Source organism: Macaca fascicularis, chromosome 7 (genome assembly GCF_037993035.2).
Source record: "Macaca fascicularis isolate 582-1 chromosome 7, T2T-MFA8v1.1".
Taxonomy (NCBI): Eukaryota; Metazoa; Chordata; class Mammalia; order Primates; family Cercopithecidae; genus Macaca; species Macaca fascicularis.
In genome coordinates, this window is record NC_088381.1 from 90857221 (window position 1) to 90879294 (window position 22074).

Consider the following 22074-nt stretch of genomic DNA (forward strand, 5'->3'; position numbering starts at 1 on the left):
TTCTTTGCCAGGCTATATAAAATTGATATCCAGGGAAAGGCATTCCAAAGAAAGTAGAACTTAAGTATACACAATAGATTTTCCATCCAGTTGTCTCCCAAGAAATGATTCTCTTTCTTACACCCTGTCATGTTCTGGGCAACATCACACCTCCCTTATTCCTCTAACTGGGACCCTTGTGCCGTGGAGCTCTGGTGAATGGTAAGAGGGAGATGGTCTCACAGGAAGAGTGGCTCTTTTCTGGTAGGCTGTGGTTCCCAGTACACCCACAAAGATTAGCAGCATTAGGCAGAGTCCCACGGACAGCCTTAGATGGGTCATGGAGGGATTATGGTCCGAAGTAAGCAACAACCTAGGAACATAGAAGGTAATATTTGGCTTGGAATAATGCCTAGGCTTAGTAGATAAAGGGGCATTACCTTTTGTGTGTGTGTGTTTTTTTTTTTTTTTTTTTTTTTGGAGACAATTTCTTGTTCTGTTGCCCAGGCTGGAGTGCAGTGGTGTGATCTTGGCTCACCGTAACCTCCCAGGCTCAAGCGATTCTCCTACCTCAACCTTCCAAGTAGCTGGGACTACAGGCGCATGCCGGGCCACCACATCTGGCTAAGGGGCTTTGCCCTTAAAGATAGAGCTCATGAAACCTCACCTCATCCAAGCATTAGGCTAAACAGGAAATCATTAAGAGGGACTACAGAACATGAAAGTCGAAATAAGGTCAAGATCTAAGTCTTCTAGCATCTTAAATTGGAAGAAGAGCTAACTTGGCGGCGAGGGAAGTGGCTTAGGGGAAGAGTCAGTCTATGGTCTTTAGGTAGCTAGGCACAATCCCTAACAGTGCTTAAGAAAGGAAGGGGGCCAGGAGTGGTGGCAGTGGCTCCCAGCACTTTGGGAGGCAGAGGCGGATGGGTTGCTTTAGCTCAGGAGTTCGAGACAAGCCTGGGCAACATGGTGAAACTGTTTCTACCAAAAATACAAAAATTAGCTGGCATGGTGGTGTGCACCTGTAGTCCCAGCTACTTGGGAGGCTGAGGTGGGGGAATCACTTGAGCCTAGGGAGGTTGAGGCCACAGTGAGCTGAGATGGGATCACCCCACTGCATTCCAACCTGGGTGACAGAGTGAGACCCTGTCTCAAAAAAAAAAAAAAAAAAAAAAGGCAGGGGGGTGGAACTAAGATCTGATCCCTGTGTCCTAGAGATGGGGGAATGTGTTATTGTATGGGAGAAGGGAGCCAGGTAGTGACATGACTGGATGATCGTGTTAGTTAGGGATCTTTGTTCTCTGAAATGCAACCCTGTCTAGGACAATATACACATGAGTGAGTGCTTAATAAATTTAATTTCAAACATCTGGACTCCATGGATTTGAAAGAAAAGTACTTGGAATATTATCTTACTTGCTGGGTTGTGTGGTAAAGTTGGCTCCTCCATGATACACTTCTAGGGGTTTTTTCTGGAGAGTCAGAGTCAGGGCCCTGTGCAGCATAGCCACTGAAGGCCCTTGGCAGCCAGGAGACTTCCACATATGCACAGTAAACACCAAGCTAGTGGTAATTGATGGGCTGTGGAAATAGCACCTAAATGGACATTTGAATATTTTAATAGAGGTATAGTTCCTGGCAGAGTATATGTCATGAAACAGGTGCAGGCTTAAGAGTGGGATGAACAAAAGGTCTTCAGAGGAGAGTCATCAAGTAAAGGACTTAGGGATTCTCCTTGACCCATTATATAAATACTCAAGTTTTTACCTTGACCCATTGTATAAATACTCAAGTTTTTACCTTGACCCATTGTATAAATACTCAAGTTTTTACCTTGACCCATTGTATAAATACTCAAGTTTTTACCTGCCAGTGCCACCTCTGCTCGCCAAAGCCTGCAGTACTGCTTCAGCCAGCCCTTCTTGCTGTTCTTTCCCCAGAGAGTGGCCTGGAGGCCCAGCTAATCCTAAAGAGAGCTGGAATAGTGGATCTGGGGTTGAAAGACTCACAGGTGGGGAAGTAACAGCATTGATAGCTTCATTAGTCTGACACAGCCGACCCCGGGGACAGAAGAGAAGACCATAGTACCCAGGTATCTGCAAGGAAATATGTAGCAGGATATGGTTTTGCTTTGATTATCTGTTCAAGTCTTCTAAGGAAAATGTATTCTAGGTCAGAGTCTGGACTCAGTGGGTACTTAGCAAAACAGGTTGGGCAGTACCACCAAACAAGTATTTCCCAACTTTTTTTTGCCAGTATGCTGCAACTATTCCTCTTATGGTACCCACCTGTATAACTTTTCCTGGAAGGCATGGGACCCAAGGTGAGCCCTCCACCTGCACCTTATAAGCTCCCCTCGCTGTGCATTGATGTAAGTAGCAGCGACCCACGAGTTCTGCTTCCTTGAGGTGTGGGGTAAGAGAAGGATGCCTGGTCTTATCCCCAGGGAGCAGCTGTGAAGTGAGGTTGGCAAAGAAGCAACGGCTCTGGGAATGGTAGATTTCCCCATGGGGATTCTCCACCCCAGCAGGGAATCCATTTTCCTTCTTCCAGCATTCACTCTGAAGGGCAGGTCAGAAGGTAGAATAGTGTTTGTTCTGATGCCTTTGAAGTTGACTCCCTTCCAGAACCACTCAGTTTCATTGTCTGCTCTCTTGTCTACTCACCCCATTGGCTAAGGGCTTGTACATGCGGCAGCCTTCCAGCATGGGGTCTGAGGAGCAGCTTCCCTTGTCCAGATGCAGGTAGTGGCAGCCCAGCCCACTGTGTGGAATGGATGATAGAGTGACACTAGGATCACTGACCGCCGTACAGTCCCCTAACCACTCAGCGCACACACCTGCCAGTACAGAAGAAGTCTGAGGAGCCAGTCCCACATGTGGTCACCAAGCCAAATTCCGGGCCAGATCCTGCTTGAGAGATGAGAAGAGAAGGAAAGAGAGCCCTCAACAAATGAAGCCCAAACATCCTTCTGCACTAGCTATCCTCATAGCTTCAATTATACATCAGCAACAGAAACCCCTCCAGCCTCCCACTTCCCCCAGAGTTGACTTGGGTCGTGAGTGCCTCTCTGCAGGTCTGCCTTATTTCTCACCCTGGCCCCACAACAGCTCCTCTGCAGCGCTGTGGTTGACCTGGTACCAGCCTGAGTCTTCGAAGGCAGCGAGGGTGATTGGGTCGAGTCGAGTGCGCTGGGCTCCATCAAAGGTAGCAGTCATTAAAGAACCCTGGAGTAGTCTGGCCTCCCAGTGTGAGGACAAAAGGCCCTCCTGGAGGAGGTGGCAGATGGCTGGTTGTTACCTGGCTACTCCTTTCTTCCATTACCCCAAGGTGTTCTCATTCTCACCTCTTCTTCCAAGGGAACACCCAGTGAAGCCCCTGGCACTCCCAAGTGTTTGGCCAGGCTGAGGCTAACAGCTGGGGTGGTGAGAAGCAGTTGTCCCCACTCATCTTGCCTTGTCACTTGTTGCCTTGTAGAACAGTTCTCTCTAACTGAGTGCACAAAGGGAAGACGGCAATACGAGGAGAGGAAAACTTAGGAAGGGTGACGTGAAATTAGAAGGAAGGAGGTTATGAGATAGTGAATTCCCTCTGGTTGATCGTGGGAAGTCCTTAACCTCATTCCTCTCATTTACCGCTGAATCCTGAGGGGCAGTCTTGCCATTTCTTGAAGAGCTGTTCAGAGAAACCTAAGGCATGTAGCAATTCATGTAGTGTGGCCTAAGGACAAATGACAGCCCAGTAAGGGGGCCAAATTTGCAGCAGGATTGACCAAACACTCTATACCCCTCTGCCCAATCAGCTCTTCCTAGAGCTTGAGGCACCTTCTATTCCATCCTCTGTGGGTTCTTTGACTTTATGGGAAACTGAGTAACCTGGCCCCCTACCCTGCAACCTGTTTGCTTCTCCCTGTTCATCATGCAGCAGTCACCATGACGATGTCACTGTGGCTGAGGCTGGGGCTGGTGAGATGTTGGGCACAGTAGACAATGGTGCCGGCGAGGGGCCTGTCTTCTGAGTCCAGCTGGCAGCAGGCAGCATAGGCTATGACAGAGGGCTGTGGATGGGCCAGGACAGGGTAGGGCCAGAAAGAAGAAAAGTAGGGTATCACAAATAAAAGAAATCCTCTGAAAATGGAGGACCAGGGGAGTCTGCAAAACTCTGCAGGAGTGGTATTGAGGGATGGCTATGGGTGGGAGTAGCCTTTACCCAAACGTTACTAACATTCCCTAAGTTATCCCAAATAAGCACAACTTAATAAAAACTGCTTTTGGCTGGGCGTGGTGGCTCACGCCTGTAATCTTGACACTTTGGGAAGCCAAAGCGGGCAGATTGCTTGAGCCCAACAGTTTGAGACACAGCCTGGGCAACGTGACAAAACCCCGTCTCTACAAAAAAATACAAAAAATTAGCCGGACATGGTGGTGCACACCTGTAATCCTAGCTACTCAGGAGGCTGAGATGGGAGGATCACCTGAGCCCAGGAGGTCAAGGCTGCAGTGAGCTGTGATTGGGCCACTGTACTCCAGCCTCGGCAACAGAGTGAGACTCTGTCTCAAAACAAAAGCAAAGCAAAACAAAACAAAACAAAACAAAAAACTGCTTTTATGCTCCCTAACCCCCCTCATGAGATTTAAGATTGAGAGAGACAGCGGGGAAAGGAGATTTGATTTGAACCTCACCTCTTGGTGGCACTTGGAAGTGTGAGCAACCCGCACATACAGAAGAAAATCAGTGTTTTGGACCCCAGGCCCATCTGGCTGGACCAGTTGTGGGGGACCCTGCTCTGGCCACAAGGTGTAACCACGAAGATGGGCGTCAGGAATCTGGCCGGGAGTGAAATGTTGCATTAGCAGATGGGCTGGGACAGTAGGAAATTGGGTATGAGGAGTAGGGGAGAATGAGTCTGTTTGGTCTGTCTTAGTGTAATCTAGGCAGCTGGCTAGAATACAGAGTTCTGCCCCTTCACCCCCAGTCTCTGATTTACTAAATTTTAGCAGAGAGAGGAGCTCAGGAATCTACATTGTTAAGAAGCACACTAAGTAACTCTGATGCTGGTGGTCTTGGAATGGTCATGGCAGGCTGCAGATCTCCAGATCCTGGAGACTGAGAAGTGAGCCTGCTCAGGATCCTGTCTTCCGTCCCCTTCTTCCTGGTGTACTTATTTCTGGCTTTCCTCTCTTTACTATCTGCGTATCCCCCCCCACCCTTATTTTTTTCAAGATTTCAGTGTTGTTGACTCAATCTCACCTTTGCCCCCAGGCAACTCTCTCCTTTGTACCCTGGGTTCAAGAGGCTGCACCTATAAGAGTGAATATCTGTAGGTGAGCTGAGGACATTTCTAGGTATCCCTGAAGAAGAATTACATACATTGTCAATGACATGAACTCACCTGTGGTAGTTTGGGGTGTCTGGGTCTCCCCAGACAGCATGGCAATACCGTGCAGGGTCTCGACTCAGAAGTAGGGGTCCTTGCACTGGAGGGACTTGACAAGAGGTCAGTTTCCCTCCATATCTTGGAATTCCAGTACTTTTTCTGGGTTGATCTTCCTCCCCTGGACCTCTCTGCTCCTCAACCCTCCCTAACACCTCTGTTCCCTCACTCACCTGCTAGAACAGCCTGGATTCGCTGAGTGGCCTCTCTCACTGCGGCCAGGGCTCGGGATACCCCTCTCGTCCCTTCCCCCTCAGGATCCCAAGCTCCATCTGATATATGATCTCCTAGATAGCAGGTTTGGATTCGTAGGGGTTGAGGATCACCGGAGCTAGGGAGGGTGAGGGAGGAAGAGCGAGATTTTGGGGGGAGTTGGGAGAAAGGGGGCCTGAGAAGGCTCACAGACTTCTGTGTCTCATCATGTAGACATCGGCTTGCAGCAACCCTGAGGACTAGTGGTGGCAGCAGCAGCAGCAGCAACAGCATCTCCCTTCTGTGTCTCTCCGTAGATACAGCCTGGATCCTGTCTTCCGTCCCCTTGTTCCCGGCTCACTGTTTCTGGCTTTCCTCTCTTTACTGTTTTTCACCATGTACCCCCCACCACTCTTGCTTATTTTTTCAAGATTTGAATGTTGTTGACTCAGTCTACAGTTCCCTGCCAGGAGGTCGGATATGAACCACCCTCTTCTAGAGGGGCCAGAGGTGGAGTGCTGGGGGAGGGGAAGTGTTATTCTGAGGCCTCAGCTGACCCTCCAAAGAGGAGCCTGCCTTATCCATGATGAAACTCTTTCCTTGTTTTTTGTTTGTTTGTTTTGTAGAGATAGAGTCTTGCTATGTTGTCCAAGCTGGTCTTAAACTCCTGGCCTCAAGTGATCCTCCTGCTTTGGCCTCCCAAAGTGCTGAGATTACAGGTGTGAGCCACTATGCCTGGCTGGAAACTCTTTCCTAATCCTTTCCATTCCTCGTCCTATTTCTTTTGCCTTTCTGAGTAGAAAACCTTGGAACCTTCACAGAACTAGAAAATTGGTGTCACCGGCCGGGCACGGTGGCTCACGCCTGTAATCCCAGCACTTTGGGAGGCCGAGGCGGGTGGATCATGAGGTCAGGAGATCACGACCACGGTGAAACCCCGTCTCTACTAAAAATACAAAAAATTAGCCGGACATGGTGATGGGTGCCTGTAGTCCCAGCTACCCAGGAGGCTGAGGCAGGAGAATGGCTTGAACCCGGGAGGCGGAGCTTGCAGTGAGCCAAAATTGCACCACTGCACTCCAGCCTGGGCGACAGAGCAAGACTACGTCTCAAAAAAAAAAAAAAAAGAAAAAAAAAAAAAAGAAAAAAGAAAATTGGTGTCACCATAACAGGGGAAGTGGGGGACAGAGATATTCTTTGCTTTGTAGTTGCCTGCTGGTCTCCCTGGACGTGGGCAAACAAGGCTTCTGCACTTCACTAGCCCCAGTTTCAGAACTGGGTGGCCTCTAACTAAACTACAAGACTTCTAGGATCTCCTACATCTATGTAGGGCTCTTAGTGGGTGCTCAACAAATACATGTTAGTTGACTGACACTTCCTCTAAGAGGCTGTTGTGTTAGGTCTGTTAGGCTTCACAGAAGCTGCTTTTAGGTGTGCAGAGGAGGGAAAAGAAAACTCTTTTTTTTTTTTTTGAGACTGAGTTTCGCTCTTCTCGCCCAGGCTGGAGTGCAATGGCGCAATCTTGGGTCACCACAAACTCTGCCTCCTGGGTTCAAGCGATTCTCCTGCCTCAGCCTCTGAAGTAGCTGGGATTACAGGCGCCCGCCACCAAACCCAGCTAAGTTTTTTTGTATTTTTAGTAGAGATGGGGTTTCACCATGTTGGCCAGTCTGGTCTCGAACTCCTGACCTCAGGTGATCCACCTGCCTCGGCCTCCCAAAGTTCTGGGATTATAGGTGTGAGCCACCGCGCCCGACCAAGAAACTCTTAAAATGGACATTAATGTTCAAAGATGTTCTTAAGGAACTCTGTTTTCTTTGTTCATGCTGTGTTTTCACATCCTGTTTCCCTTGCTTGGATACTGCCCCCTCCCCTGCCTGCCTGGCTAATTCCTACCTTTCTGGTAATTACCCCTGGAAGCCTTTCTTAATACCCCCAGCCCAAATTCCACACCTGCCACAGTGGGTGGGGAGCCACCTCACAGGAGGGGTCTCCCCTCCCAGCTCCTAACAGAACACTGTCATCCTCTGTTATAATTGTTGGCTTAGTGGCTCTCCTTCCACATCCTGAAGTCCTTGAAGGTAAGCCTGTTTCCTGTTGGTCTTTGTGTCCACACCACTCAGCACAGCCCTTCGGGCCTGGTCTTCAGTGCGTGGATGAAAACAAAGAACCTAACCCCATTATTTAACTTTTGAAGAAACATTTGTTTTAAGGCAGTATACTTTAATAGCTAATTGGTGACCAACATGGATTAGAGTTTAGAGTAGGGCTGCTGACTTCCCAAGGATTTTATACTTTCACATGCCAGAACTGTGGTTGAAACTACTGATTACAAGGGAGACACCTGTTGGGGCTCAGAAACTGTAGCCCAAAATACAGCATTGACATGCTGAACTGAAGAAGAAGCCTTAAGGTCTTCCTGACCATCCTGCCTTTCCCCCTTAAACACACACCCACACCCCTCATCTCTCCCAAAGCACAGGCCCTATCTGCCTAAGATCCAGACCCAATAAGTAAAGCAGTTTTTTTCTTCTTCCCTAAGATCAAGAATGTAACCACACCTGAGCAGGCCTTTTCACTGTTAGAACTGTTTACAAGTTAATCTCTGTTCCCAGATCCATTCATTCTCCTTAGTAATCATTTATTGCCCCTCAACAGAATTCCTGTTTTTCACCCCTCCTATAACCTGTTTTGCTAGGATCCAAGGCACCATTCTTTCTGTAACCTCAAGACCATATATAAGCTTCTGTATTTCATGAGGGTGGGGTTAGGTCTTCATTCTGAAGGTTCTCATATGTACATGTTAAATAAATGTGTATGCCTTTGGAGAATTGTTTGAACCCAGGAGGCGGAGGTTGCGGTGAGCCAGGATGGCGCCATTCTACTCCAGCCTGGGCAACAAGAGCAAAACTCCGTTTCTAAATAAATAAATAAATATGTGTATGCCTTTTCTCCTATTACTCTCTCTCATGTCTGATTTTTCAGTGACCCTCCAGGGGCCCAGGGCCTTGGCTTTCACACACCCAAACTCTGGAGGCAAACCCACTCTGCCACTTTTTATCTATATAAATGTATATGTAACTTTGACCAAGTGCCCCAGTTTTCCCATGTGTAAAATAGGGGTGACTGTACTTTTGGGGTTGTTATTGAGAAGTAAGTGAATATTTATAAAGCACTGAGAACAGTGTATGGTTTATGGTAAATACTAAGTCAAGTAAAAAAATACGTATTATACACAGTGGCGTGGCTCATGCCTGTAATCCCAGCACTTTGGGAGGCTGAGGTGGGATGATCACTTGAGTCCAGGAGTTTCAGGCCATCCTGGGCAACATAGGGAGACCCTTCATCTCTTAAAAAAGGAAAAGGAAAAGAAAAAAAGGATACGTATTATATACACTGTCAATGCAGAGGAGACCTGTTCTTTTATTATTTACTTAGATTTATTATTATTCTATTTTATTTTTCTTTTTTTTTTTTTTTTTTTGAGACGGAGTCTAGCTCTGTCGCCCAGGCTGGAGTGCAGTGGCGCAATCTCGGCTCACTGCAAGCTCCGCCTCCCGGGTTCACGCCATTCTCCTGCCTCAGCCTCCCGAGTAGCTGGGACTACAGGCGCCCGCCCCTGCGCCCGGCTAATTTTTTCTATTTTTAGTAGAGACGGGGTTTCACCATGGTCTCGATCTCCTGACCTTGTGATCCGCCCACCTCGGCCTCCCAAAGTGCTGGGATTACAGGCGTGAGCCACCACGCCCAGCCTCTATTTTATTTTTCTAAGACATGGTCTTGCTCTGTCCCCAAGCTGGAGTGCAGTGGCTCAATCACAGCTCACTGCAGCCACAACCTCCTGGGCTCAAGCAGTCCTCCCACCCCAGCCTCCCGAGTAGCTGGGACTGGAGGTGTGCACCACAGCGACCAGCTAATTTTTGTGTTTTTTGTAGAGACACAGTTTCGCCATGTTGCCCAGGCTGGTCTTGAACTCCTGAGCGCAAGTGATCTGCCCACCTTAGCCTCCCAAAGTGCTGGGATCACAGGCGTGAGTCACCATGCCTGTCATATTTTAAAAATTTATTTTTATTTTCATTTATTTTTGATATAGAGTCTTGCTCTGTGACCCTGGCTGAAGTTTAGTGGCATGATCATAGCTCACTGCAGTCTTGAACTCCTGGGCTCAAGCCCTCCTCCTACCTCAACCTCCTGTAGGTGTGTGCTGCCATGCCTGGCTAATTTTTAAATTTTCTGTAGATCATAGCTCACTGCAGTCTCAAACTCCTGGGCTCAAGCTGTCCTCCTACCTCAGCCTCCTGCAGGTGTGTGCTGCCATGCCTGGCTAATTTTTAAATTTTTTGTAGAGACAGGATCTTGCTGTGTTTCCCAAGCTGGTCTTGAACTCCTGGCCTGAAGTGATCCCCCAAAGCACTGGGATTACAGATATGAGCCACTATAGTTGGCCTGTTCTTTTATTATCACCATGTGTACAAATCTTTTCTTTTTTTTTTTTCTTTTTTGAGATGGAGTCTCACTCTGTCGTCCAGGCTGGAGTGCAGTGGCACGATCATGTGTACAAATCTTTAGAAGACTCTTGTTTTTTTCCCTAAGGCAAACCTAGTCTTTTTCTCCAAATGTCTGGTCTTTTTTCCCCTAGATTTCTTAGGTTTTTCTGGCCTAAGTCTGCAGCTCCTAATGCTCTGCTGCTCCCCTGTGGCCATACTGAGACAGGGTGTGCTCTGGCCACGATATGGGCTGATCTTAACTTCATACATGGGGGTGGAAGAACTTCATGCATTTTAATAAATCCTTCCTGTCCTTTTAAAATTTAGATTTTTAATTTTTTGAGACAGGGTCTCACTTTGTCACCCGTGCTGCTATGCAGTGGTGCGATCACGGCTCACTGCAGCCTCAACCTGGGCTCAAGCAATTCTCCTGCCTCAGTCTCCCAAGTAACTAGGACCACAGGTACATGCCACCATGCCCAGCTAATTTTTAATCTTTCTTCTCTTTACACTGCAAATTCTTCTTAATCTTTCAAGATCCAACCCTGAGGTTATCTGCCAGTTGAGACTTCTTTGCTCCCCCAGGTAGAGAGAGTTCTCGAATCTTCTGTTCTCCAATAGCATTTCTTTCGCATCTTTGAAGGAGCTCTCTTATTATGTTATCCTGACATTTATTTTTGTATTTTTTTTCCCTGCTAGATGGTGGGCAGGGGCTGAGTCTTATTTGTCTCTGCCTCTTTAAAGAGGTATGAAGTAGTTGCAGGGCAATAATGGAGGTAAGAAGATGAAGATGAGGAAGGAGCAAGGAGGTAAGGAAAGAGTGAGAATAATATTCATTTTATGGGGCACAGCTTTGTGCCAACACGTTGTTCCAAGCACTTTATTTTATTTTATTGATTGATTGATTGATTGAGACGGAGTCTTGCTCTGTCACCCAGGCTGAAGTGCAGTGGCATGATCCCGGCTCACTGCAACCTCTGCCTCATGAGTTCAAGTGATTCTCCAGCCTCAGCCCCCCAAGTAGCTGGGATTACAGGCATATGCCACCACACCTAGCTAACTTTAGTATTTTTAGTAAAGATGGAATTTTGCCATATTGCTCAGGCTCAAACTCCTGAGGTCTCCCCAAAGTGCTGGGATTACAGGTGTGAGCCACTGTGCCTGACTCAAGCACTTTATACTCATATAATTCTTTCAGCCACCTCATGAGGTAGGCATTATTATTATCCCAATTTTACAATCAAGGCACAGCAAAATTAGGCAATGTACATAGGTGGTAAGTGGCAGTATAGGAGTTGAACTGACATAGTTAGGCGCCTGAGCCCAGGCTTGAACCCACTGTGTAATCCTGCTTCTCCAGTGTGAAGTGATGAGAGGAAGAGGGTGAGGAGAAAACGTAATGAGGAGAGAATGGGGATAAGGAGAGAGGATGGAAGGATAAGAGAGGATGGGGTTAGACAAAAGAACAGAACTTAGAGAGAATGGGATGAAGGGGAGAAAAAGGGTTTGGTGGCCGGGCGCGGTGGCTCAAGCCTGTAATCCCAGCACTTTGGGAGGCCGAGACGGGTGGATCACGAGGTCAGGAAATCGAGACCATCCTGGCTAACATGGTGAAACCCCATCTCTACTAAAAAATACAAAAAACTAGCCGGGCGAGGTGGCGGGCGCCTGTAGTCCCAGCTACTCAGGAGGCTGAGGCAGGAGAATGGCGTAAACCCAGGAGGTGGAGCTTGCAGTGAGCTGAGATCCGGCCACTGCACCCCAGCCTGGGCGACAGAGCAAGACTCCGTCTCAAAAAAAAAAAAAAAAAAAAAAAAAAAAAAGAAAAAGGGTTTGGTGGTAGGAAATTAGGGATAAGGAGAGAGGATGTTGATGAGGAACTGGGTGGAGATGAGAGAAATGTTGGCTGTAGAGAGAGGCTGGTAGGAGAAGAGCTGTCGTCCAGGTGGGGTCATCATTCATATGGATGCTCCCTCTGGCAGGCTGGCCTCTTGGCTCCCTCACCCTCTGTCTCTAACCATCTCCTCCATTCCTCCTAGTGAGCCTCTCCCAGGGCCATACCCAGAGCCTTATCACCACCAGAAACTGCAGCACCTATGAAATAACGGAATCAAACATCCCACGCTGATAGAATCTCCTTTCCTTATGGTGGTTTGCTCAAGCTGGCTCCCAGCAGCTGTTCTATGAAGCTCACTGAGGAACCACAGCCCTTCCCATCTTCACATCTCACCTTATCTGCCTTAGGTTCCAGGCTCACCACTGCGATCCCCTTTTGTTAATGCCTTCAACTCCTCTCCCCTGTCTGTCCTTTCCATCTCATCTCCCTGGTTAAGTCCCAACTCTAGATGGACCTAACATTTGTCTTCTCCGCATTTGCTCTCAAGCATCTAAGGACCACTGGATAAAATCATCCCAGAGGACATGTCACTCTAAAGTGGTCATCATCAACTTCAGTTGGATGCTCTCAATGAAGAGCATCTCAGCAATGAGCTCCCTCTTCTACTCTCACCAACTAGGATTTTATACTTTCTTTTTTTTTTTTTGAGATGGAGTCTCACTCTGTTGCCCAGGTTGGAGTGCGGTGGCGTGATCTCAGCTCACTGCAAGCTCTGCCTCCTGGGTTCACGTCATTCTCCTGCCTCAGCCTCCCGAGTAGCTGGGACTACAGGCGCCCGCCACCATTCCTGGCTAATTTTTTGTATTTTTAGTAGAGACGGGGTTTCACCATGTTAACCAGGATGGTCTCGATCCCTGACCTTGTGATCCGCCCACCTTGGCCTTCCAAAGTGCTGGGAGCCACTGCACCCGGCCAGATTTTATAGTTTGAAACCTCCAGCCTCCCCTCCTTTTCAGTGACTTTTGGTTATCTCTTCTTTCATGGTGAAAATAAAAGCCATAAGATAGGAACAGCCCCAGCCTGCTACAAACCTATTTGTATTTTATTCTGTTGCCATCTCCTCTGTTTCTTGCTAAAAGAGAGGAGATGTCTTCTTCCCTTGGAAGGCCAGTTCTCCCTCTGATGCTCTGAATCCCATCTGAGGGAGCTTCTGGCTTCAGCTTCTTCAAGCCTCTCTGCCTCCTCCCAGCATCTTGCCCTGCACCCCCAGCATTCAGTCAGTGAATGAGAAGGACCTGCTTGGGAACCTTTGCATATACTTTTCTCTCTGTTGGGAACCCCCACTTTTTGCCAGATGAATTCCTACTCACCATTTAGATATCCACCAATATGTTACCCTTTCAAAGAAGCCTTTCCCAACCCTCACATTTAAATCAGGTACTCATGTTAATATTGGCCATCAGTCACCCGTTTACTTTTGCTAGATGACACTGCCCACAATTTGTTTGTGGTCTTATGTTTGTCACTCTCACTAATCTATAAACCGCCAAAGGGCAGGGACTGTTCTCCTTATGTGTCCTGTAGCTTCTATAACAAAATGCTTGGCTTCAAGTAGGTGTTTAGTATGTATTTTTTGAGCAAATGAATGTGGTGAGAAGGCAGGAGGGAGGTGAGGGATGAAAGGGTGAGGATAGAAGATAGAAGGTGAGTAAATGGAGAGTGAGGAGAGGATGATAATGAGGAAAGTATGCAAAAGTGAGGCTGGGGATGGAGAGGAGAAGGGGTGAGGGGAGGACCAAGGAGAAGGGTCTTTGCACTGGACCTGTATAACGCTTCCAGACCCTGAGTAGGCTCCCAGGAGCTCTGTTTCTTGGGACCATGCTGCCTGTGAGGTTAGAAGGCAGGGCTGAAGGGAGGAGCTAGGCTTTATCTTAGGGTGCAGCCCTAACCTCAGATGGTGACAGAGCTGCAGCCAGCAGGGGTTTTGCAAACCGTCCCGATTGCAGCAGGCCAGCAGTCTCGCTGGGGACGAGCGGGTGGGGCCTGAGCTTATCTCCTGAGTACAGTCCTAACCTCAGATGGTGACAAAGCGGGAGCTAGAAGGCGTTTTGCAAACCGTCCCGATTGCAGCAAGGTTGGATAGCCTGGCCAGGGGTGACAGTGCTAGGTGTGGGAGCGGGGCAATAGGGGCTTGGACAGTTTAGGACTCCAGGGTGAAGCTTAGCTCATGGGGCATAGGGGATGGATCCATTCGACGTGTGGCTTGCCTCTACCTACCCCCAGAGCCCTGTTTCTTCTAAAAGGGAAGCAAATCTAAGGGAAAAATCTAGTCTGTCCCTGGACCTAAAATAAATAAATAATAAAAGAGAAGCAAGAGGCTGCAGCTCTGTGGCGGGTCTCTCTCTATCAGGAAGCCTGCCCCTTCCCAGGCCCTGGGACCTTTCCACTGCTTTCTGAAGTCAGAACTGATGGCCATTTTGGTAAAGTTAAGTTGCAGCCATTTTCCTCTGAAAACCCCCAGCCTCTCCCCTTGGGGAGAATTTCTCATGTGCCACTGAGGTTTTCTGAGGCTAGGCCAGGCCTGGTTATGGAAGCAGCTGACAGAGGCCAACCAGGGGTTCTGTCCAGCTTGGACTACTCCCATTTTGGAGCAGCCCATGCTGAGTCTTGGGAGGAGGGGTCTGCCTGCGGGGGGCTGGTGAGGGTGACGGGAAGTGACTGGCCTGTCTGAGAGGAGACGCACAGGCCCTCAGCCAGCCCTGCCTGTTGTTGCCTCGGTGTCTCCTGAACAGCCCCCTTCATCCCATAGTCCCCTCACTGGCTTGGAGCAGGGTAGGGGGTGGAGGTGAAGAGGCCCCTTTCCACCCACAACCCCAACCGGGATCTTGCAACACTGGGATGGGGGCCCTGGGGGCCCAGACATGTGGCAATCTGTGTAGAGGGGTGGGGAGGTGTGCACCGAGCAGGGGGGTGGGGGCAGCTTTCACAAGCCACCACCGCTGCTGACTGACCTTGGCAGACTCACCTTGGGCAGCTTCCTCCCTCTGCAGTGTCTCCCCACTGTCTGCCTTCTCCTCTGCAGCTTCCCTGTGGCCTAAGATCCTGTCTCTCAGCTCAGGATTCTCATTCTGCTCCCCAGTTCTGCTCCAGAAAGAAAAGTGGGCCTGAGCTGTGGGTGCTGAAGCAATAGGACTGCTTGTGTGTGCTGTTTGGACCTTGATTTGCTGGTTTTCACCGGTCCTGGTGCATTTCCCCAGGCAGGGTTTGGCTAACTGCCCTTCCCCGGGCTCCTTTCTATCATCTCCTTCCCCAGTGGTGACAGCCTTACTGTGGTGAAGGTGACAGGAGGACCAAGGGGCAGGGAAGCTGAATCCAGGGGCAGAGAGAACCCTGCTCTCCACCTCCCCCAGCTTCTTAGGTACCATCCTTCTTGACGGAGGGAATGAAAATAGTCATTTGCAACCCCTGGAGCCCCATTCTGGAGGGAAGGTGCATCTTTTTCTTACTTATCCTCTCCTTCCTTCTTTCATTCAGCATCCACTCCTGGCTTCCTTTTTCTTGGTCACCTTAGGGCTTTTGCATTTACCCTTCCCTCTGTTCACCCTTACTCTCAAGACATACCTGCCTCCTTCTCAAATTTTTTCAAGTTTCAGTTGAAATGTCATTTCCTCAGAGAGACCTTTCCTGGCCACCCCAGCTAAAATAGCCTCCCTATCTGTTGGTTTATTTGGTTTCCCCAATGGGCTATTCAAATTGAGTAAGCAGGAGAAGTTAATTAAGGTGCTTTATGAAGATGTGAACCAATAGTATCCGGGGAAAGTTCCTGGAGTGGTGAAGTCCCCTGGGCTAGCCCAGTATGGGGGCCTGAGGGCCTGGAATCCTCTGGGAGGGACTGTGGAGAGCGCCGGTCAGCAGGGGGCTCCCATCACTCTCCTCCTGCCAGTCTCACCCGCACCCCCTGAGAAGCTGGTTGATGTAGGGAGGCATCCACCTGGGGACTGTGTAGGGTGATGAAGGGTGGAGAGGGTTCTGGAGGGACAAAGGAAGACATTCAACACACTTGTTTATTGACTTTTTCTTCCTACTCCTGCTGAGAACTTGTCTCATTTCCAGAAAAGATACTCAACAAATACTTGTTGAGTAAGTTATGTTGGCCAAAACCAATTGAGGTCAGATGGAAAGCCTCCTTCAGGAAGTGTGCCCTCTGGCTCTGACTCATCCCCCTGGAATATGATCTGACGCAAAGGATTGGGATGTGTTCAGCTGCTGCACGTCACGCTGGGATCGCAGTGGGGAGATGGGGATGTGACTCCTCCAGACTGGGTACCAGTCAGGAAGGCTCCACTAGGCACCGGCCCTGAGGACCTGACGGAGTGAGTGGGGGCCTGAGAGGAGATACAATTCAGAGCTGTGGGAACGAAGCCTGGGCTTGATGCTGAAGCAAGCCAGGTCCCATCACCCAGAACCTTGAAAGTACGTCAAGGGACAGTGGTCTTGAGCTGAGAGGAGGAAATCCGGAGGTTGAGTCATTTACCATGTTCTGTACAAACCTGCCTTATGCAACCTATCCCCCTGGGCTGAAAGGAAGGTGTGAGGATTCTCCCAGGTGCCCACAGAGACTGGTACCTCCCCTCCTTCCAAACTCAGGAAGCTCCCATCAGTCCCTACACTGAAGGTTCAGCTCTGTCCCTCCAAACCAGACCTGGGGCACGGGCCTCCAGGACACAGAGGTAGGAGAGATGGTGCCCGAGAGACACAGGGGCAAAAGCAGGAAAAGGACTGAGTCCTGGGCAAGATAGACATGTCACACACAGATGCCCGAGGTGTGGGAGGGCTCTACTGCTGGAGATTTGAAGAAGGGAGAGAGATCTGGGATGATCCAGACACCAGTCTCTTGCCCTCTCAGAAAATTATTCCTTGATGTCTGACTCAGGCTTTCCCAGCACTGGCCTAGGAGAGACTTTAACAAGTCCTTAATCTGTCCCTGGCTCCCTGATACTGTTGAGCACTGTTCTTTACTGAATGTGATTCATGTGACACTCAAACTGAGTATCCGTGAGGAGAGTGTCGCACGGAGTAGAGAGAGAGGTACCATGTACCGAGGCAGCAAAGGGACTCAGTGAGTGTCAGGAGAAGCCTCTTACCCCCTCTGGCCCTCAACTGCTTTATCTATAAAATGTGGCTCACCCTATCTTGCTGGTCTGAGGGCAGAGCCGATGATCTCTTGAGGTCTCTTCCAGCACATCTTGAGATCTGTGATTTTATGGAGCTAATTTTGGTTCTGCCTCTAAACAATTGTGTGACTCCAGGTAAGTCCCTTCCCCTCTTTGCGGCCTGTTTTCTTACCTACAAAATGAGTTTAGATGAGATCTCAGAGGTCTTTTCAGTTCCAGCAAAATGGAGGAATCATCATAAATATGCTTATTACATGCAAAGTTTTCTTTTTCTATGAATATAACACTACAGAGTGGGTACGAATATTGCTACCATTTTGCAGATGAGGAAACCGAGGCACAGAGAGAAGTAATGGCTGAAGGCTCACAGCTAGTAAGTAGCAGAGTATGATTCAAACTGAGGCTCTTAATTACTGTACCATCTGTCTCTTAGGCTGGAGTCCAATGCCAAAGAAAATGCTGCTTTGAGTGAGGGGTGTCCCTGGCACAGGCAGATTGTCATCCTCCTTCTCATTACCAGTGTTCTCATACACAAATCCGCTTTCCAGGTCTCTCCCAACTGATTCCTGTCCCATGCACTCAATTCTCAAGCTTTACGGAACTGGAGCCCCAGGGATGAGGGACAAAGGATGGAAATGAGTAGGTGGGAGCAGCATTGGGAGGGTGTCCATCTGGTAGACTGAGGCATCGGAACTGGAGAGAAGAGATGGCAGGCTGGATCAAGGGACCATAAATATGGCAGAGCCATCAGGAATTTTCCTGTGGTCACCTGGGGCAGGAGCTCCCAGACCTATACTTCGAGGTGAGAGAGGGTGGACCTGGGAGCCGCAGGCCTGGGCATGAAGGACTGTGTGGTGCCAGGATCTCCCTACAAGCTACAGATCTTTGTTAGCAGAGCATACAAAGGTTGCTCCAGGTCCTGCGGGGGGCGGGGATGTGCCTTCAGATCACAGAAGCGGGTGATGGGGATGTCAGGGAGAGAAAAGCAGAGTGGCAGATACATGGTCTGGTTGTGTAGCATGTAGGGGGCTGGCTGTGGACAGCATGTCTGTGTTTCCACATGTCCATTTGGATATGGAAACAAGAGGTGCAGACCTAGCCACATGCATCCTCTGTCCCCAGGGTCCTCCATCACACACACACACACACACACACACACACACACACACACACACACACACACACACACACACAGAGCCAACAGTCCCAACACCCAGTCACAGTGCAACTTTATTCAGCCACATAATCATTATGCTGGGTCCTGCCCTTCCTTGCCACCCCGGTTGCCATTTATCCATGGTCTATGTCTCAGGGTTCTAGGCCCCCAGCAGGATGGGGGTTCGCAGAGTCAGGCCGTGCCACGGAGCCTGGTGCCCAAAGTCCACCAGCCAGACTCAGCTGCAGCCCCCCACGCCCTTGATGAGGTTGGCCGCCTCAGGGATCTGGCGGAAGAGGTTGCGGAGGGTGTCTAGCTCCTGGGTGAGCTGCTCCACGCGGCTGCGGAGGCGCTCGTTCTCTGCCATGTACTCCAGCACCTTCTGCTGCGTCTCCAAAATGCGCCTCTTGGCCTTGTCCCGGCTCTTGCGCACGGCGATGTTGTTGCGCTCCCGCCTCAGCCGGTACTCAAGGCTATCTTTGTTCACTGCCTTCTTGCCCTTGTGTAAGGGGCCAGCGGGGGAGGGCGCCTTCAGGAGGGGACTGCAGGGCGGTGCGGCAGTGGCCAAAGGGGCCTGGAGGGGAAGGCACGGAGAGACGGAGAGGTGAGGGCTGGCCAGGAGGCAGAGCGAAGGCGGGACGAGAATCTCTGCAGCCAGGGCACACTTGCTGCATCGAAGGAATACAGGACTCAGAGCCAGCTCCTGTCTCTCAGGTCAAAACTATCATCACCCTGCTTCTGGGAGATGGTGACCCAGATGCACAGGGTTCTCTGCTTGAGACCAAAACTCCCTTTCACGTCCTCACGCTTTCTTTCTTTCTTCTTTTTTGTAAAGATGGAGCCTTGCTATGTTGCCCAGGCTGGTCTCCAACTCCTGGCCTTAAGCGACCGTCCTGCTTTGGCCTCGCAAAGCGCTGGGATTACAGGCATGAGCCGCTGCACCCAGCCAATGTTCTCACACTTTCTGAGTACACTTTCCCTCAATCTGTCTTGAGTCTCCTGTTCTATGACCAGCAGACATTTCTTACAGAAGCAGGCGGCAGAGAAACAAGAGGAGGGGGCATGGTGAGCAGCAGAGAGGCTGGTGGTGGGGGGCCTGAGATCAAGGTAGGCCAGCTTGCCGCAGGGTCTTTGGGACATGGTGGGGATTCAGGGTGGGAATGAATTCACAGAGAAGGAAAGGGAGGTCATGGTGCGGTGTGAGCACAGAGGACTGTGGGTTGGGTTCATTTCACAGAGCAACACCAAGCACAGACTCAGCAGCGTGAGCAGGGGCACAGGGTCCTGTCCACACCAGCCTCTCCAGCCCGGGGCAGGAGGGAGGAGGGCTGACCTGCTCTTACCTTGAGAACGCGCAGAGGCTGGCCGGGTGCTGCCAGGGTTGGGGGCAGGTGCATGGCTGTCTGCCCACAGTGTGCCACTTGGTACTGCAGGGGATTGTAGCCGCCTCGGCTGGCAGCTCGGCTGCCCTCTGGCCCCCGGGGCTCCTCCTTCACCGCCACAGCCCTGGGGTCGTAGCTCCCTGGGTTGCTGTAGATGCCAGGCCCCAGCGCCTTCCTGTCTGGGCCGAAGGTATGTGGAGGGTAGGCAAAGGGCCGAGGGTCAGGCGGCAAGTAGTGGGGGAAGGCAGGGGTTCCGGGGCCCTTGAGGCCTCTGGCCTCAGGCGCTGGCTTCACCGCAAAGAGATCGGAGAGAAGCTGCTCTTCCCCAGACTCGATGTAGGCAGAGAGGTCAATGGAGGCCTCATGCTCACACATGTCCCCCAGATCCCCGGGCCCAGCTCGGCCCCCTGAGAACTCAAGTGGCTGCTGGCCGCCCCGGGGCTCACACTCGTAGTAGGTCCCGTGGGACATGGCCGGCCCGCCCCCTCGGCTCCCCGCCCCCACCTGCTCTTGAGGCACCCCTTGGGGTGCTCGGGTTGCCCTCTCTCTACCTCCTCCTGACCTGGGCCTGCCCTCTCTCGATCTCCTGCCCTAGACCTGCCCTCTGCAGTCTCCTCTGTCACCCACTCCTGTGTGGCCTCTCTCCCCCCTCTGCTCTGCTTCCTTTTCCTTCCTCTGTAGTCAATGCCTCTCTTCTCTTCCCTTTTTTCCCCTCTCTCCCCTTGGGGTGACTCAGGGAGGGGCAGGACACACCCCAGAGGGAGAGATGTAAGCCTTAGAGAAAGGCGACTCCTGGCCTATTCAGCAGTTGGGGACACTCCTTGGTCAGGGTCCAAGCCAGGGTTCTGGAGATGCCAGAAGCTGATGCTTCTGGGAATGCCTGTCCACTCCCTCCTGAGCCCAGGGGACTCCAAATCCTCACCAAGGGCAACACCCTACTCTGAGCGTCCTCCTCCCTCCAACTGTGAAAAAGTTCTATGCAGAATGAGGTTCCAGGTTAGAGTGAAGAAAGCCCTCTTCCAGTGCCGACCCTCAGTTGGGTCTCAGCTCCTCCCTTGACATGCCTTCCTCTGGCTCTCCCCTGATGCTGGGCTCCACCTACTCCCAGGAGACAGTTTCTTTTGTGGCCTCACCTCCCAGAGCATTCTCTGAGTGTAGGCCAGGGTTTTGTTTTGTTTTGGTTTGTTTTTGAGGGGTCTGGGGAGTAGTGATAGGTCCTAGGAATAAGCTATACATGGGAGCCTGCATGGTGCTGGAGAGAGTACGCTCATTTGCTAGGTTTTTGCACAGGGGCTGTGCAATAGCCCAAATATGAGTATGTTTCCAGCCCCAGCTACCTGTAGCAGCCTGGCACAGTTCCTAACTCCCTGGGCTTGGTTGAAGCACCTGGTCAGGACTTGGGCCTTGCACTGCAGGCCCAGGCAGGCTGCTGCCCTTGGAATAGACAGTCATAATCCTCCGGTGGCTCCAGCACTTCTCTCTTCCAGCTGTTCTCTGCTGCAAGAGGCTCAGGCTGGCGCTTTGCCCCTCACCCTGGGCCTGAGGCTCTGCCTCTGGTTTCCTGTGCCCTGGGCTGCAGGGCTCAGGAGCTTGCTGCAGCTCGTTTGCTGTCTTTCCTTTTGCATGGCTGCTCTCTGATCTCCAATGTGTGTCTCTTGGGTCTACTTCCTCTTGTGAGGTTTGAGAAGCCTCTTATGTCATCACCTCTTCCTGGGGCTCTGTTTTAGGGTCTCCAGGAGAAGCCCATGGCTCTCTATCTGCAATTCTTGGTTCTGTGCTGGCTCTCCTCTTCCCTTTTCTCTTTCCTTTGGGAACTCCCAACTGCCTCCTTTCAGAGACACCTGCTCAGGTCCTGCTTTTACCTGTTGAATTTCATCTCCAAAAGGTCCAGCGGAGGGGGGGGGGGTGGGGGTGGGGGGGAGGAAAGGGCACATAGAAATGTTACTGTCTCTTTTATGACCAGCAAGTACTCTGGGTGCCCCAGGGGGGCCAGAAGTTTTTGTAAGTTGGGCCAAACAAGGGCTGGGTCACTGTGAGTGGGCCCCAGTGGGACAAGTGCAGAGAGGATGTGTGTGGCATTGAACATTAAAATTTTAAAAATGTGTATTCTGGTTAGCATATTCCTTCCATCCTCCCTACCCCAACACCTACCCTAGATGCTGTCTGTGCATGACTTGAGACACAGCCAGATATGCTTTCTCTGAAAGCACAGTGACCTGGTATGAGGAGATCTGTGTGCATCCCAGAGACAGATGTCAGGAATTAGGGAGATTTCTCCATTTCAAAGCTGAGCTCTCAGTTTGGTGGCAGTGCTTCTGTTGACCACCAGGTGGCAATATTGGCCCCAATATTTCGGACTTGGAGGGCTGCTGTGGTCCGGACTCAGGTGGACAGCAGAGGGCAGCCTCTCACAGCTCTGGCTCTCAGCAAGCT

General features: G+C 50.6%; 2 protein-coding genes across 3 annotated transcripts; both read right to left on the reverse strand.

The window, feature by feature from the left end:
* Window positions 1-17: 17 nt before the first annotated feature.
* Window positions 18-5996, reverse strand: CIROP (ciliated left-right organizer metallopeptidase). Of its 2 annotated transcripts, XM_045396182.2 has the most exons (16): window positions 5587-5996; window positions 5372-5456; window positions 5230-5281; window positions 4657-4805; window positions 4454-4529; window positions 4272-4367; window positions 3911-4036; window positions 3615-3699; window positions 3326-3471; window positions 3074-3248; window positions 2819-2888; window positions 2646-2742; window positions 2268-2540; window positions 1846-2075; window positions 1396-1575; window positions 18-352 (listed from the first exon to the last, which is right to left on the reverse strand). In XM_045396182.2, the coding sequence occupies exons 1-16, from the start codon at window positions 5897-5899 to the stop codon at window positions 145-147; spliced, it is 2361 nt and encodes a 786-aa protein (XP_045252117.1). In that variant the 5' UTR covers window positions 5900-5996; the 3' UTR covers window positions 18-144. The 2 variants fall into 2 exon arrangements, with proteins under 2 accessions (XP_045252117.1, XP_065404713.1); XM_065548641.1 differs by lacking the exons at window positions 4272-4367; window positions 4454-4529 and having other exon boundaries at window positions 4662-4805; window positions 5372-5465.
* A 12319-nt stretch (window positions 5997-18315) lies between these two features.
* Window positions 18316-20294, reverse strand: CEBPE (CCAAT enhancer binding protein epsilon). The gene is made up of 2 exons (XM_005560849.4): window positions 19603-20294; window positions 18316-18833 (listed from the first exon to the last, which is right to left on the reverse strand). Exons 1-2 carry the CDS (start codon window positions 20110-20112, stop codon window positions 18498-18500), a joined length of 846 nt encoding a protein of 281 aa, XP_005560906.3. The 5' UTR covers window positions 20113-20294; the 3' UTR covers window positions 18316-18497.
* Between the last annotated feature and the right edge of the window lie 1780 nt (window positions 20295-22074).